The 17,153-nt window shown below is 50.1% G+C and overlaps 1 protein-coding gene across 1 annotated transcript; it reads right to left on the bottom strand.

Moving 5' to 3' along the window:
- Window positions 1–14: 14 nt before the first annotated feature.
- Window positions 15–16,935, bottom strand: SUMF2 (sulfatase modifying factor 2). The gene is made up of 9 exons (XM_012931040.2): window positions 16,878–16,935; window positions 14,286–14,442; window positions 8,454–8,568; window positions 8,054–8,098; window positions 6,978–7,128; window positions 4,717–4,772; window positions 1,619–1,703; window positions 1,330–1,474; window positions 15–176 (listed from the first exon to the last, which is right to left on the bottom strand). The coding sequence occupies exons 1-9, from the start codon at window positions 16,933–16,935 to the stop codon at window positions 92–94; spliced, it is 897 nt and encodes a 298-aa protein (XP_012786494.1). The 3' UTR covers window positions 15–91.
- Window positions 16,936–17,153: the final 218 nt, after the last annotated feature.

Genomic DNA, 17,153 nt, shown 5'->3' with positions numbered 1-17,153 from the left:
GAGGAGGTCAGAAGGCCTGGCGTGTGGCTGTGTAATGAATGAATGACACAGGTATCCTGGGGGACCTCCTTCCGGTTCTTGGCATGGCTGCTCACAGCTCTCCCGGGGGCCGGCCGGCATTGGCAGCACAGCGGAAGCCGAGGTTGTCCGAGGATGAATCTGGAGTGTTGCCCATCCTAGATTTCGTCAGAGAAGAGGAGAGAGTGTAGACAGGGGCTGAGAAACAGGCCATGGGCCTCACCCAGCTGCCCTGCTCAACGTGTGTCTGTGTGTATGTGTGTGTGAGAGAGACATGCAGGGTGCCTTGTCGGGGAAATAAAACCTAGTGGAAAGACAGTTCCTGAACTTGTGCAGTGCCTAAGGGACAGGATAGAAGGCATCTTAGGACACAGGGGAGAAAGTGATGGTAGCCCTGAGAAGGCAGGAAAGACGGCTAAGCAATAACTCCTATTATTAATAATTGAGAATAACTGGACTGAAAAAAACCCTGTGGCAAGAAGTGGTAACATCCTAGCACTAGCCAGCTCGTAACATTTTTCTAGAAGTTTTCGTGAATATTTCTGCATTTGTTGTTTCCCAACTTCTCTGGGAGGCAGGATCTGCTTGCTACCTTACAGATCCAGAAACCCAAGATCAGACACTGCTTCGGGGCTGGAGTAGGGTGGATGGCTGAGCCTGCTCCCTGTGCCCAGGCCGGTACTTTCTTATTACTTTGTCCTCAGAGGGGAGAGCAGGAAAACAAAAGGCTTTCCAAGCGTCACCCAAGCAACCCTCATGTCCCTAGACTCTGGTCAGAGTGGACTCCCTCTCGGTGAAAGGCAGAGATCAACTAACTGAACCTGCAGATGAATGAGGCAGAAAGTCCTGGAGGACCACTAGGCAGCCCAGAACTCAACCTTGCAGTTGCCACCTGCTTTGTCAAACAAGCAGGCCCTGGGATGTAGCTGAGTTTTCTGTCCTTGATTATAAAACCAAGTGAATGTGAAGAATGATCTATCACGATGAACCAGTTTGAAGCGCCTGTAATTCCATGACCGTGAACGATGACCCAGGGATGAGGCCACTCCCTCTCCCTCCCTCTGCTCACCGGGTGATGAGGACAAGAGGAGAAACTCACATGATGAGCATGCTGAGCACACGGCCTCCCTTGGTGCCAAGAGCTGGCAGGAAAAGGGCCCAGCTGTTCCAGGCCCTTCTGCTTTCATGATGAGTGGCTCACTGCCTGTTCCATACCCACAACTCCCAGTGCAGGCAGGGGTATGCTCTAGGATCCCAGGATCCAGCTGCTCAGCGCCCAAGACAGGTGTTCCCTTGGACCAAGCCTCTCACCTGGTGGTGATCCGGGCCCGGTGATTGGCGGAGCCATCGGCCGTGTCAATCCAGGACGCCCCCCGGAGCACACGCATGTCCTCGTGAGCGGCCGGGTATGTGGATGCTGTCCACTCCCACACATTACCCACGAGGTCGTAGAGCCCTGTAGCACAGTTGGCAGGTCAGTCCCACGTTGGGAGGCACCACAGTGATCCCCCGCCAACCCCTGCCCATCAGGGTCCCTCTCTCTCTGCTCCATCCATCAAGGAGAACGCTCTGACCGACTTGTGGGCATGGGAGACCATACCGTAGTCATTCTGTGGGGGGAAAGCCTTCACAGGGGAGACTCCGTGGAAGCCGTCCTCAGCTGTGTCACCTGTAGGGAACTTTCCCTGGTGGGAGAAGTTAAGGTTGAAGGATTTGCTGTCTGTCCCATGGCAGAGAAAAATCCAGGTGACCTTTCTGTGTTACCTGGGGCAGTGACCTCAGGTTCCTATCCTGAGCTCCCAAACAAGTTCCCTCTGGTCCTCCACCACGACCTCCAACCTGGCTTAGGGAGGGCACGTGCTTGGGTGGTCCTTGGCATGCCCACCCCAGTCCTGCTCTTTCCACTCTATGCAACATCCCCCCCTTGGTCTAGAACCCCATTCACCATGCTTCCTTGGGAAGAGGGGCCACCCTTCCTTTCCTGCAGGTCACATGCCCTCTGCATGGGCAGCGGAGACCAGACCACCACTGCCCTCCCTGGCACCACCAACGCCCCTTGTGCCCTTTCATAATGCCCTTCCTCTCTGTCTCCCACAGCCTCAACTCCTCTTCAACTTCCCTGACTTTACCTTTCCAAAACCTCCATATTTTACCACCAAAATTCTTTTTTTAAGATTTATTTATTTATTTATTTTATTACAGCCAGATATACACAGAGGAGGAGAGACAGAGAGGAAGATTTTCCATCCGATGATTCACTCCCCAAGTGAGTGCAACGGCCGGTGCGCGCCGATCCAAAGCCAGGAACCTCTTCCAGGTCTCCCACGCGGGTGCAAGGTCCCAAAGCTTTGGGCCGTCCTCTACTGCTTTCCCAGGCCACAAGCAGGGAGCTGGATGGGAAGTGGAGCTGCCGGGATTAGAACTGGTGCCCATATGGGATCCCGGTGCGTTCAAGGTGAGGACTTTAGCTGCTAGGCCACGCCGCTGGGCCCTACCACCAAAATTCTTAAAGAAGCAACCCATACTTGTTGATACAGTTTGTTCAATTTATTTATTTAAAATTGGGGCTCAGTTGTCATTACTCTATAGATAAGTTGCTCTCTCTCTCTCTCTCACACACACACAGGATAAATAAGGTGAGGGTTTTGATTTATTTAGCCCTACCACATGCTAGGGCTTCTATTATCTGTCTTTTAAGTTCATCTTGACAATAGTTTGAAATAGGTTTTGCCTCTGTTTAAAAACTGGCAACTTGTGGCACAATGGTTAAATCACCACATCTTATCACTTCCCATATCAGAGTGCTCATTTATGTCCTGGCTGCTCTTCTCATCTATTCCCTGCTAATGTGCCTGGAGAGGCAGCAGAGGATGGTCCAGGTACCTGGCCCCAATCACTCATGTCAAGAATACAGATGGAGTTCTAGGCTCCTGGCTACAGCCTAACCGAGACCTGGCTGTCTGGGAAGTGAACCAGCAAATGGAAGATGGATCTCTCTCTCTCTCTCTCTCTCTCTCTCTCTCTCTCTCTCTCTCTCTCCCTCTCTCTTCTCCCACTCCTTTCAAACAAATATTTATAAAATAGATAAAAAGCTGGCAACTGTGTTTCAAGCAGCTGGCTAAATTGTTAACAAGTAAGATCTTTTCTGTGACACTCTGGTTTCAAGCTGAGGTCATCCAGTCCTCGGGTGTTTTCACTGCTTGTCCCCAAGCACTAGTTCTGACCCAGACCTTTGTTTTTTATTCTGACCCGAATGCCGTTGAAATCTTAGCTCACTGACCCCCAGCCAGTGTCCTCTGTCTTCTGGACAGTGGCAGCATGATGACCATTGTTACCAAAGCTTGGATTCACCCTGGACTCCACCGCTCTGCTCTACCGCTCGCTCTAAGTTAGATTAATTACCAACTATCCATCTGCACAGACAACCCAGCCCTCTCCCAGGGTTCAGCTTCCTCTCTGGCTTCCACTGCCATAGCCTCAAATGTAAAGATCCTCACCCCAATCCAGCTCTACTACATTCAGTCCTGAGCAAAGCAGCATCCCCGCCTCCAACAAAATGGTGCTCCTGTCCCCATTTGGAAAGCTCTGATGGTTCTACACCACCTTGGTTGGGCACCCTTCCTAGTCTGCCTCCATCCAATTCCCTAACTCTCTACACTATTGCCAGCCCTCTCCAGGGGCTCCACTGAGTCTACCACATCTCTGAACACCCAGCACCCTTTCCTAAAACAGCGCCAGGCTTGCGTGCTGGTACCTGTGCTTGGGATGGCCTGTCTTTCCACCCTCTACTGGCAACCTCCAATGTAATCAGCTCAGAGACACCCCGTCTAGGAAGTCTCCCCTGGCACCCCCAGGCAGTGAATCACTCCTTTGGCCTCATCACGTCATCAGTTATCTGTTCCATTAGAACACAGCGTTTAGGGCCTGGCGTGGAAGCCTAGTGGCTAAAGTCCTCGCCTTGAATGCGCCAGGATCCCATATAGGTGCCGGTTCTAATCCTGGCGGCTCCAGTTCCCATCCAGCTCCCTGCTTGTGGCCTGGGAAGGCAGTCGAGCATGGCCCAAAGCCTTGGGACCCTGCACCTGTGTGGGAGACCTGGAAGAGGTTCCTGGTTCCCGGCTTTGAATCGGCACAGCACCAGCCATTGTGCTCACTTGGGGAGTGAATCGTTGGATGGAGGATCTTCCTCTCTGTTTCTCCCCCTCTCTGTATATCTGATTTTGTAATAAAAAAAAATAGTTTAAAAATAAATAAATAAATAAAAACACAGGGTTGGGCCCAGCACCATAGCCTAGTGGCTAAATCCTCGCCCTTTGCATGTTTCAGTATCCAATATGGTGCTGGCTCATATCCAAGCTGCTCCACTTCCCATCCAGCTCCCTGCTTGTGGCCTGGGAAAGCAGTCGAGGACAGCTCAAAGCCTTGGGATCCTGCACCCATGTGGGAGACAAGGAAGAAGCTCCTGGCTTTGGATCAGGTCAGCTCTGGCCATTGCAGCCACTTGGGGAGTGAACCAGCGGATGGAGGATCTTTCTCTCTGTCTCTCCTTCTCTCTGTTAACCTGACTGTTCAATTAAAATAATTAAACCTTAAAAAAATAACAAAAAAGAACACAGGGTGCTCGGAGTCCCACGGCGCCTGGCCTAGAGCAGGTCTCCGTCAGGGCCAGAGCCAAGGAGGGACACAGGTGTTTCTTACCTGCCACAGATTGGTGCGGTTGGGCTGGAATTTGTTCCCCCATGGGTAAACCCGGCCTGTCAGAAGACCAAGGAGACAGGGGAAGAGTGAGAGGTGAGAAGATGGAGAAGCAAAAAAGAGGGAACCCTCAGGGAGTTAGGAGGTGCGCAGCAGAGCAGAGGCAGGGTGCTCTTAGCTCGCATGCCCATCACCTGCACTGACTGTACTGCCTTAGGGCCCTCGGCTTCTATCTGCCCAGGACAGTGCAGTTAACTCCAAGTGTGGTTCTCAGACCAGTGCCACTCTGTGAACTAGCTGTGACCAGTTCATGTCAAGAAAAGCTCAGAAATCGAGACTTCAAAATGAAGAACCTTGGCATCAGAGTGTGGAGGCACAGCAGTTAAATTACCCGCATCTCATTTCAGAGTGCCTGTTGGAGTTCTGGCAATTCTATTTCTTATCCAGTTCCCTGTTAATACATTTTGGCATGGTGGCAGCTCTTGGACCAAGCGCTTGGTGCTACCCCGCAAGGGAAACCCGAATGGACTTCTTAGTTCCTGGCTTCCAGCTGGCCCAGTTCTGGCCACGGCACACATTGAAGAGTGAACAGAACCTCTCTCTCTCTCTCTTTCTCTCCCGTGTGTGTGTGTGTGTGTGTGTGTGTGTGTGTGTGTGTACCTATCACTCTGTCATTCTGCCACTTAGGTGGATTAAAAAAAGAAATCAACATTTTTTTTTAAAAAGAAACTCATGTCCACTAAGCAAAATTAAAAGAAAAAACTTGCATACTTCATTAGTGAACAAGCAAGAAACAACCTCATTAATCATATCAAAAGCTTTGCGTACAAGGGCTGGCACCCTGGTGTGGAGACTAAGCTGCTGCCTGCAGTGGCAGCAGCCCATGTGGGGCACCAGGTTGAGTGCTGGCTGCTCCCTTTCTGACCCAGGTCCTTGCTAACGTGCCTGAGAAAGCAGCAGAGGATGGTCCAAGTGCTTGGGCCACTGTAATCATGTGGGAGGCCTAGAAGAGGCTCTGACTTCAGACGGACCCAGCTCCAGCTGTCGTGGCCACTTGGGGAGTGAACCATGGGACTGAAGGTCTTTCTGTCTGTCCTCTCTCTGAAAAAATCTGCCTTTCAAATAAAACTAAACAAAATGTCTTTTACATTTTTTGACTTGATACGTCAAGAGCTCATTCAAGAGTGTACAGAGGGGTTTAACACGGACAAGTGCTTTCCACTCACATGGCATCTTACTTGAGGTTAAGACTGCTAAATGAGGGCTGGCTCTATGACAGAGTGGGTAAAGCAGCCATCTGTGGCACCAGCATTCCACATGGGCACCAGTTCAAGTCCCGGCAGCTCCACTTCCAACCGAGCTCCTTGCTAAAGCTTCTGAGAAAATAGTGGAAGGTGAAGAAGTGCTTGGGGGCTCTCTGCACCCGTGTGGGAGACCTGGAAGCAGCTTTAGGATCCTGGCTTCACCTAAGTCCATCTCTGACTGCTGCAGCCATTTGGGGAGTGAACCTTGGATGGAAGATCTCCATCTCTCTGCAACTCTCCTTTTCAAATAAATAAATAAAATGAAATATTTTTAAAAGATTACAAAGTGACAAACTTTGAGTAACTAGTTATTCATTGCATCAATCACAGTGCCCCTATGGAAAAGATGTATAGTTCTGGCAATTAATTCTCCCTTACTATGTTTACCTAGTTATTTTTATTGAAGTGTAACTTAGAGGGGCTGAGTGCCACTGGTTAAAGTGTTGCCTGTGACACTGGTAGCATGTATGAGCTCCTGTTGAGTCCCAGCTGCTCCACCTCCAAGGCAGCTCCCTGCTCATCCATGTAGGAGAGCAGCGAGGGATGACTTAAGAACTGGGGTCCCTGCCTCCTCTGTGGGGAGCCCATCTGGGTTCTGGGCTCCTGGTTTTAGCATGGCCTGGTCCCACTTGTTGTGGGAAGATGCTTCTCTCTGTAACTCTACCTTTCAAATAAAGAAATCTTTTAAAAATTGTAAGTAATACTTGTGGAATCACTGAAAATAGGAAACTTTATGTCTGCCTTCCATTTCGGTTTCCCAGTTATTAATGTTATTAATGTTTACAAATGTACTCTTCTGATATGGATAAGCAATAGTAAAGAAGAATTGGTCTTTCAGCAGAGCACATTTAAGAAGCACTGCTCTAGGGAGATGCGCATCCCACCACCCTGCATTCAAGTCCCGGACCAGGGCAGGACGGGGAGCAGGACAAAGCGCCATAAGCCTTGGTGGCTGTATACCCTTCAGGCCCCCTCGAGCAGCAAACTCCCACTCTTCCTCCGTCGGCAGCCGCTTCCCTCGCCAAGCGCAGTAGGCACGAGCATCGTTCCAGCTCACGTGAAGCACAGGGAGCTCCAATTTCTCTCTGATGCCAGAGCCGGGACCTGCAGGCTGACAGGATGAAGGGAGACACGCTTCTGCTGCCAGTGTTCAGCTTCTACCACTAGATGGAGCAAGGACATTGGCAGAGATGAGATGGCCTAGTGAGGAGGGGGAGGGCGCATCTTCCAGAGTCAGAATCAAATCCTAGACTTGCAACCACAGGCATGCCACACAAGTGCCGGTTCACATCCAAGCTGCTCCACTTCCTATCCAGCACCTTACCTGGGAAGGTAGTGGAGGACAGCCCAAAGCCTTGGGACCCTGCACCCATGTGGGAGACCTGGAAGAAGCTTCTGGCTTTGGATCAGCTCAGCACTGGCCCTTGTGGCTTTTTGGGGAGTGAACCAGCAGACGGAAGATATTTCTGTCTCTCCTTCTTTCTGTAAACCTGCCTTTCCAATAGAAAATAAAATCAATCTTAAAAAAAAAAAAAAAGACTATGTGGCTAAGTGATAGCTCAACTGGCTAATTCTCTGCCTGTAGCACCAGCTGGTTCTGTTCTGGCTGCTCCACTTCCCATCCAACTCCCAGCTTATGGTCTGGGAAAACAGCAAAGGATGGCCCAAGTTCTTTGGTTCATAAATCCTTGTGGGAGACCTGGGAGAAGCTTCTGGCTTCCAGTTGCCGACCAGCTCAGTTCTGGCCATATAAGCCATTTGGGGGAGTGAAACCAACAGATAGATGGAGGGCTTCCTGCTCTGTCTCTCCATTCTCTGCAAAAACCTGACTTTCAAATGAAAAAAGAAATCTTGGGAAAAAAACTACACATCAGATTAAAGGGAGATCAGAGAGGAGGACAAAAGCTTGCTTAGCTTCCCAGAAGTTCTTGCTGTTTTATTATTAACGACCGTATTCCTGGTGGGTACCCATGCAAGGAGGCATAGGCTCAGGTGTCAGGCAGCAGCAGAAGATGAGGGGAGGAGTCAGCTCTTACCTGCCTCCAAAATGCCCTTTCCACAGGAAGCCACCAGAGAAGATTCTGCAAGAAAGAAGGCGCAAGTGACCCAAGGGCAGGACAGAGACGCAGGCAGGCCTTGGGTGCTGAGGTGGGGCCCTCCCCCTCCTGCAGCTTGCTTGCCGCTTCAGAAGTATCCTGTAATTTGTCCATGTCTCTCTTAGGCAAGAATCAGCTCAGGGTCCACCTCCAGCGACGTGTGTCTGTCTCTGCCAGGGTGGGTTTCTCTGGCTGCCTCCCTGACCCAGCTCTCAGGCCTGACTCTGCATTGTGGCCCAGGAGATCCTGCCCTCTCCCCCTGCCCCCTCTAGGATGCTCGATTCCTCCATCCAGGGCCCACATCCCCCGCCCCTTCAGCTGGACCACTAGGCTCTCTCACCTTTAACCGCCTGGTTGTCTTGTTTTTGAGCTCCTGGGAGACCAAGTCCTCAAAGACAAAGCTCCACCCAAATGTCTCCGCTTCTGTCCGGTACTTCGTGCCCCTTACAAACTCCCTGCAATCAGACAGTTCACTAGTTCAGCGGCCAGGATTCCATGCCTCCTCTTTGTCCCCTCCCCCCCACCACCCTGCTCCAGAAACCTCACATACCCTGTTCCCTAAGTCACACACCACAGAGACACTATGATCTACAAGGAATCCTCTTGCAACCCTGAGCAGGAGGGAGCTCTCTTTCCAGTTAGTACAGAATTCACATATAGGGAAAGTCACACTTTTTGATGTATGTAGAATTCTGTGAGTTTCTGGCAAAGTGCATGCCTAATCACCATGTGAATAATCACTAGCTAGATCGTAATGAACAACCAAGACACAAGATGGTTCCCTCTGTCACTCCAAGAAGCGTTCCCTGTGCCCTGGCAACTGTGGATTTGCTTTTTTGTCTTCATAGCTTTGCTCCTCCCCAGAAAGTCATACAACAGGAATCAGCACACGGTTTTTTAGGCCCGGCTTCTCTCTCTTAGTAAACTGCTTTAGATTTATTTGTGTTATCACTCTCAGTGGTCTCTGCCTTCTCTTCGATGAGTATGTCATTGTACGGTTACACTTATGCATAAAGCTTACGCTTACGGATAAAGCTCATGCATTCAACAGCTGAGTATCAGGTGAGTTCTCTCCGGATTTCGGAGATTACAAAAACAAAAACGAAACAGCCGAGCAAGTGTAAGAGCAGGGAGTGAGACTCTTCTAAAAGGTCTTCATCACAGTCTCACTACGAGCACAGGAAGCTGCAGCACAGGTATTGTTGCTAATCTGCCTCTGACAGATGGAAGACGGTCAAATAAATGACACACTGGGGTGCTGGGATGGATTTCCACATACTTGGCTCTGGTATGGCCAGTTGCTGGGGGAAGATGACTGTCCTACTGGGCCAACTGTTCCCCCATGTCTGTTCCTGACCTGAGAAGACACTGCGTGCTGATCAAAGGGGCTTTGAGAATGATGGAGGCATTGGGAGATTCTCGCATTAGCTGAGCAGTTTAAAACTTTCACCAAAGAATCAGAGTCAAATCATGGGGTTCTGAGCAAAACTTGGGGTAAAAGGCATACTGTGCAACCACCTTAGCGGTTGGTTGGCATGATACAGCTTGGTCAGAAGTGATTTCTCCCCCACTTTTAATAAGTTTCTTTTTGAAGTGATTCAACTACTTTTAAAAGTACATACATATAAAAATGCACACTGCATTAAAGAAAATGCATAAACACAAGTAGGCTAAAATATTAAAATGGGGGTGGGCATTGTGATACAGTGACTAAAGCTGATCTTCTGCAGCCCCAGCATTCTATCTGGGTGATAATTTAAATCCCAGTGGCTCCATTTCCAATCCAGCTCCCTGCTGATACGCCCGGAAAAGCTGCAGAGGATGACCCAAGTCCCTGCAACCCTGCCAGCATGTGGGAATTCTGGGTGAAGCTCCTGTCTCTTGTTCCTTGGTTTCGCCCAGCTCTGGCCACTGAAGCCATTTGGGGAATGCATCAGTGGATAGATTTCTATCTCTCCTTGCTCTATAACTCTAACTTTCAAATAAATAAATCTTTAAAAGAAAAAGATGACTCTTCAGGGACCAACATGTGGTGCAGCGGATGAAGCTGCCACCTAGGACTCAGGTATTGCGTAAAAGTGCCAGTTTGAGCCCCATTTTTTGAGGCAACTCTCTTTTAATATGCCTGGGAAAGCATATTGGAGTGGGAGTGACTGAGGGCATGTTTGACAGGGAAGGAAGGCTCCTGGGGTCTTCCATGGACTGACCCACTGCACTCGCACGTAGACAAGGGTGCAAAGACAGAGGTGCTAAACAGCATCACCTGCCCTGTCGGGCAGGGCTTGGCAACAGTTCATGTCCCAGCTGCTCCACTTTCATTCAGCTCCCTGCCCATGGCCTGGGAAAACAGTCGAGGATGGCCCCCACCTTGCAATCCTGTACCTGCATAGTAGACCTGGAAGAGGCTCCTGGTTCTTGGCTTCAGATTGGCTCAGCTCCGGCCGTTGTGGCCACTTGGGGAGTGAACCAGTAGACGGAAGATCTTTCTCTCTGTCTCTCCTTCTCTCTGTAAAATGTGCCTTTCCAACAAAAGTAAATAAATCTTACAAATAAAAAGAAACAACAAAAGCAAAATCATCGAGCTGGAGAGCATGCCTGGCTGGACACTTGAGTGTTGGAGCAGGCGGCAGGCACATCAGGCTGGGTTGCAGCACTAATCAAACCGTAACAGAACCGGATCTGGGGGCAGAGTTTCTAATGGACTGATGGGCTTGCCCCTGTAGGACTGCTGGTTTATGCAGAGAGCTGGGGGCAGTGATGGGTCAAGCCAGGCTGGCCCACAGAACTTACCTGACAGAAACCAACTTAACATGCATGGTAGCTGGGGCTGGAAGGGGGCTGGGCACGGCCAGGCTGTAGCACCCACTGGCACATGCAAAGGCCAGAACTGAGGGCAGACCATGCCAAGCAGGGCCACTGTACCCACCAGCATGCACGAGATCCAGGGGTGGGAGCAGCCCTGGTAGGGCAACTTGGGGAACGCCCTTTCTAGACCCCAGCTCCTACTGGGGAGCAGGAGCCAGAGCTGGGGGCGGGTCAGACCAGGCAAGGCAAGACCGAAGTATCCCTTCAGCATTTGTCTGGATAGGGTCTAGGAACAGGCCAGGCTGGGCCAAGCCTCAGCACTCACTGGGATGCACGATAGTTAAGGACAAGATGTGGGCTGCTCCCAGCTGGACTAGGCTGCAATACCCACCAGGAGAGCTGAGACTGCGGGTAGGTCACGCCAGGCTGGGGCTAATCACTTGACAGCATGTGCAAGGCCCGATGCTGGGAATGGGCTTCTTATGAAAACTCTGGGGACTGCCCGGCTAGCCTGGTGCAAAGAACTGGGGTTGTGGGAAGACCAGGTTGGGTAAGGCTGCAACACCTATCAACATGTGTGTGGGCTGACCTGAGGGGAGGCCAGACGGGGTTGGGCTCCAGCACCTGCTGGTGACGGTGAACACCACAATGGATGGCAACACCCGCCAATTCATGTGAGGGCTGGGGATGGGCCAGGCTGAAACTGGTGGTGAGACAGACTGAGTCAGGCTGTAGCACCTGCTGGCAAATGCCAAGACCGGGACAGGCCATCTCAGACTGGGCCACAGCACAAGATGCAGGGTTGAGAGTAGGCCAGAACTTCAGGGATTCCCAAGCTGGGTACTGCTTCCACTGGTGGTTGTGGAGCTGGCCTAGGCTGCTGCACTAGTTGACAAATGCCAAGCCAGGATGAGAGTCATGACGGTCAGCTCATCTGGGCCAGCAGGAGACATCAGCTGCCCCATCAGAGGCTGAAAAGCAGAACAGATTGGACAACTGTCCTGGCCAAGCTCTGTAGTCTGTTTCTGGGTCTGTGGATGCACTAAAGTGAACTCGGTCAACCTATAGACCTTGGAAATATTTTCTCAACCATGATGTGCAACAAAGCCTCGTAACACTCTTCCCCACATGAGGGTCTCTGAGGTGTCATCAAAGGATTTCCACCCCTCACCATCCTGAGGTGCTGATGTAGTCTGAGAGCAAGGAGTAACCCCTCTCACTCTTCCCCTGCAGACACAGGAGGAAAGAAAAACTGAAGCATTTGTCCTACCCACCTTCCTCCATACTTGACCCTCCCCACCCTAACCAGAGGCCCACACGGGCTTGCATCTCTCTCAATTATGTAGACAATATTAAAAAGAAAATTTAAAAAATTTTAAAAATTACTCGATGATGTGAGGGCTGGCATGGTGGTACAGTGAGTTAAGTGTCCGCCTGCAATACTGGCATCCCTTATGGGCATCAGTTCAAATCTCGGCTCCACTTCAGATCCAGCTCCCTGGTAATGGCCTGGGAAATCAGTGCAGGATGGCCCAGGTACGTAGCCCTCTGCACCCAATGGGAGACCCTAAAGATCCTGGCTCCTGGCTTTGGTCTGGCCCAACCATGGCCATGATGGCCAACTGGGGAGTGAACTAACAGATGGAAACTCTGTCTGTCTCCTCCTCTTACTGAATCTCTGCCTTTCAAATAAATAAATAATAAAAATTCCATGTTCATGTTCAAAAGTATCCTTACGTATCTACAGACAAACATTTCCAACTCAAACCCTGCATCACTTGAAGGTGCGTTCTAGGTTTCTTCCGGCAAGTTTTACTTTAGCCTTCCCAACATCTGCGCTTAGGCAACTAAGGATTAAAGCAGCTCACCAAGCTTTCTCAGACCTGAGAGTGCATCACAAGAGCATGACTCCTAAACACTGCAACACTGTTTCCCTCAACAAACAGGAATGAAGTTTAAGGCGCTCTCAGTGTGATTAGGAACCCTGGAGTGGGTGGGTCTGTCCTTCCTTCCTTCCTTGAGTGGATTGGTCCTTCATTCCTTCCTTCTTTCCTCTCTTCCTTTCACTTAAAAAATACTTATTTTTATTGGAAAGGCAGATTTCTGCAGAGAAAGGAGAGAGAGCAGGAAGCCCTCCATCTATCTGTTGGTTCACTCCCCCAAATGGCTTATATGGCCAGAACTGAGCTGGTCGGCAACTGGAAGCCAGAAGCTTTTCCCAGGTCTCCCACAAGGATTTATGAACCAAAGAACTTGGGCCATCCTTTGCTGTTTTCCCAGACCATAAGCTGGGAGTTGGATGGGAAGTGGAGCAGCCAGAACAGAACCAGCTGGTGCTACAGGCAGAGGATTAGCCTGTTGAGCCACCACACCGGCCTGGCTATCTTCTTCTTTTTTTTTTTTTTCTCTTTCTTTCCATTTATTTTTTAAAAGCTTTGCAAAGCAGAATAACAGAGAGCTCTTTCATCCACTGGTTCACTCCACAGACAGCCACAGTAGCTAGGGTTAGATTAGACTAAAGCAGGAGTCAGGAGCCCCACTAGGGTCTCCCATGTGGGCTGTAGGAACTCAAGTACTTGAACATCATTTGCTACCTCCTACGACATAACAGCAGGAAGTTAGATCAGAAGTAGAGTGGTTGGAACTTGAAACATCACTCTGACATGGAATGCTGCTGTCTCGAGCAGCAGCTTAATTCACTATGCCACATGCCCACCCACACTATAGGTTTCTTATGAATGCTTCCCTCTTGGGCCTGGCTTGATAGCCTAGCGACTAAATCCTCGCCTTGCATGTGCTAACATGTGCTGCTCTACTTCCCATCCAGGTCCCTGCTTGCGGCCCGGGAAAGCCCAACGCCTTGCCAATTCTGTACCCATGTGGGAGACCAGAAAGCAGCTCCTGGCTCCTGACTCCGGACTGGATCAGCTCTGACTGTTGCGGCCACCTGGGGAGCGAACTTGTGGATGGAAGATCTTTCTGTCTTTCCTTATCTCTGTAAATCTGCCTTTCCAATAAGAATAAATAAATCTTTTTAAGCAAACTGAATGTTTTCCTCTTGCTCCTGTGTGTCGTTGCTTTGTCCAGGGTAAGGGGAAAAGCCCTGGCTCAGCAGGAGGCACCTGTGAATTCAAGTCCAGCTGTGACACTGAGAGGATCAGACAGAGTTCTTTGAATTTCAGATTCTTGGGCAGAAAGACACAGAACACACTGCAAAGAGGGCATGTGAGGCTTAACAAGCTAGTTCCCTTTCAGATAGTAGGAAGCAGTCTTTGAAAGAGCTTTTACTCCTCCTGGGAAAATTTCTGAGTACTTGAATTTTTTTTTTAAAAAATTTCTATTTATTTTTATTGTTCAATTTTTTTACCTGAAATCTTTGTTAGTGACAGGAACTATGTCGATGGCAAAAGGGCTCACGGACACTTCCCGGACAGGCCCCTCGCCAGCTCTGCGATCCCGAGCATTTGTTCCCATCCGGAATCTCCCACCTCGCAGCTGAACCATGCCAGCAGGCTGGCCATTCCCTGAAAAGAAGGACATTGGTCAAGAATACATGCTCATAGAGAAAATAAGTGGTAGCAGTCCACTCATATGCAATACTCGTACCGGTACAAAAAAATATAACACAGTAGGCTAAAAAATGTGGCTTTAAATTCTTATTCTGTGGGCCAGGCGTAATAGCATAGTGGCTAAAGACCTTGCCTTGCGAGTGCCGGAATCCCATTTATAGGTGTTAGTTCTAATCCCAGTGGCCCCACTTCTCAGCCAGCTCCCTCCCTGCCTGTGGCTTGGGAAAGCAGTTGAGGATGGCCTAAAGCCTTGGGACCCTGCATCTGCGTGGGAGACCTAGAAGAGGCTCCTGGCTCCTGGCTTCAGATCAGCTCAGCTCCGGCCATTGTGGTCGCTTGGGGAGTGAATCATCAGATGGAACATCTTCCTCTCTGTCTCTCCTCCTGTCTGTTTATCTGCCTTTCCAATTAAAAACAAAAAATCTCTAAAGAAAATCCTTGTTCTGCTAATTAAATTTGCTTTTAGGCAAATTAGTTAATCTGGGATCTGTTCATCCACCAAATGGGGATAACACCTATGTTACGGTGATACTTCATGAATTAAAATAATGTGTTGAACAATACTGAACAGATTTTCACGTACCTTTTTCCAAAGTAGGTAAATCCAAAAACTGTATCCTGAAATATATCTAATAATTATGCTTATGCTGTTTCTTTACCTCTCCTGTCCAGTTGTTGAAATATTTACCAATTTTTTTTTTTTTTTTTTAGTAGCTTAGTTAGGGGGCAGGCACAGTGGCGTGGCAGGTTACTCCCCAGCCTGCAGCACCAGCACCAGCATCCCCTAAGGGTTTTTTTTTACCCTGGCTACTCCACTTCCAAGCAAGCTCCATGCTCATGGCCTGGAAAGGCAGTAGAGACTGGCCCAAGTCCTCAGGTCCCTAAAGCAAGAAGCTCCTGGCTCCTAGCTGTGGACCAGCTGAGCTCTGATCATTTCGGCCCTTTGGGGACTAAATCAACAGATGAAATTATCTTTTTTTTTTTTTGTCTTGCCCTCTCTCTGTAACTACTTTCAATTCAAAATAAAAAAAAATTTAAAAGGCACCTTCTCATTTCTGCAACTGTTTTTAAAGAATAAAAGTATTTACGACTGGTGGTGTCATAGCAGGTAGCTTCCAGCAGCCCACAAGGTCTGAGTCCCAGCTGCTCTACTTTTGATCTTGCTCCCTGACAATGTACCCACGGCCCTGGGACCCTGCATCCGTGGGAGGCCCAGCAGAAGCTCCTGGCCCTTGCTTTGGGATTAGCCCAGCTCTGGCCCTTGGCGGCCATTTGGGGAATGAACCAGCGGATGGACAATCTCTCTGTCTCTTCCAGTCTCTCTTTGTAACTCTGCTCTTCAAACAAATAAACAACCTTTAAAAAAAAAAAAAAGAGTCTATTTTCGGGCCCGGCAACGTGGCCTAGCGGCTAAAGTCCTCGCCTTGAAAGCACCGGGATCCCATATGGGCGCCGGTTCTAATCCCGGCAGCTCCACTTCCCACCCAGCTCCCTGCTTGTGGCCTGGGAAAGCAGTTGAGGACGGCCCAAAGCTTTGGGACCCTGCACCCGTGTGGGAGACCCAGAAGAGCTCGTGGCTCCTGGCTTCGCACTGGCTCAGCTTAGGCCAATGCGATCACTTGGGGAGTCAATCATTGGATGGAAGATCTTCCTCTCTGTCTCTCCTCCTCTCTGTATATCTGACTTTGTAATAAAATAAATAAATCTTTTTTAAAAAAAGTCTATTTTGTTTAAAAAAAGAGCGAGAGAGCATGCGAGAAATCTCCACCTGCCGGTTCGCTCCTCAAATGCCAACTCCCTCTGAGTCCTCTGTGTGGGCACCAAGGACCCTAGCTCCAGGGCCATTGTCTGCCGCCTTTCAGGACACGCAACTGCAGCAAGCTGGACTGGAAACCGAGGCAGAACCCGATCCCAAGCACCGATATGGGATGCCCACACCCCAAGCAGCTACTTCACCTGTTGCACCGTGACACCTGCCCTGCTTACCATTATGCTGAGTGTTCCAGAACATGGAAGAATGACATCAATTTCACCAACGTATGCCTGACTGTTTGAATGCAGCCCCCCAAAGAGCTAACTTAAAAGGCTGGTTAGCAGGAGACAGGCTAACATTCAGTCTCATAAAGGCCACACTTCAGGCTTGATTCATCACGTCACAGCGCCTCCACGGAAGGCTGTGCGAGTACTCTCAGTTCCCCTGATAATACTCGATGACACCTCGATTACAAAAGGGAATGTAAAAAGAACACGGGCCACAGCGGATAAAGCTGCCACCTGGGACGCCAGAATCCCACGGGGACGCTGGCTCCATGTCCCACCCTAATGGCCCTCGTGCGTGGGCCCCTGCACCCACTTAGCGGCTTCCCGCGCACACCCAGGAGAGCACTGACCTAGCCTGAGCCCCGGGCTGGACAGGAGCACCACGAGGAGCAGCGGCCACACACCCATGCCGGCGCCGGCAACCTGGACGCAGGGCGGTGCCAGTGCGCATGCGCCTGCTTGCTGAGGCTGCCCGCGCATGCGCAGCTCCACCTCGCCAATGCGACACTGGGGATCAGGGTGGGCGACCCCGCCCGTGAAGCCCCCACAATCACCGCAGGCCGCAATGCTTTGTGTGCGCGTCTCGTCTTTTTTTTTTTTTTTTTTTTAAGGGCACACCAGTGCAA

This window comes from Ochotona princeps, chromosome 24 (assembly GCF_030435755.1).
Source record: "Ochotona princeps isolate mOchPri1 chromosome 24, mOchPri1.hap1, whole genome shotgun sequence".
NCBI lineage: Eukaryota > Metazoa > Chordata > Mammalia > Lagomorpha > Ochotonidae > Ochotona > Ochotona princeps.
Note: the sequence above shows the minus strand (reverse complement) of the source record. Positions and strands in the feature narration are given on the sequence as shown.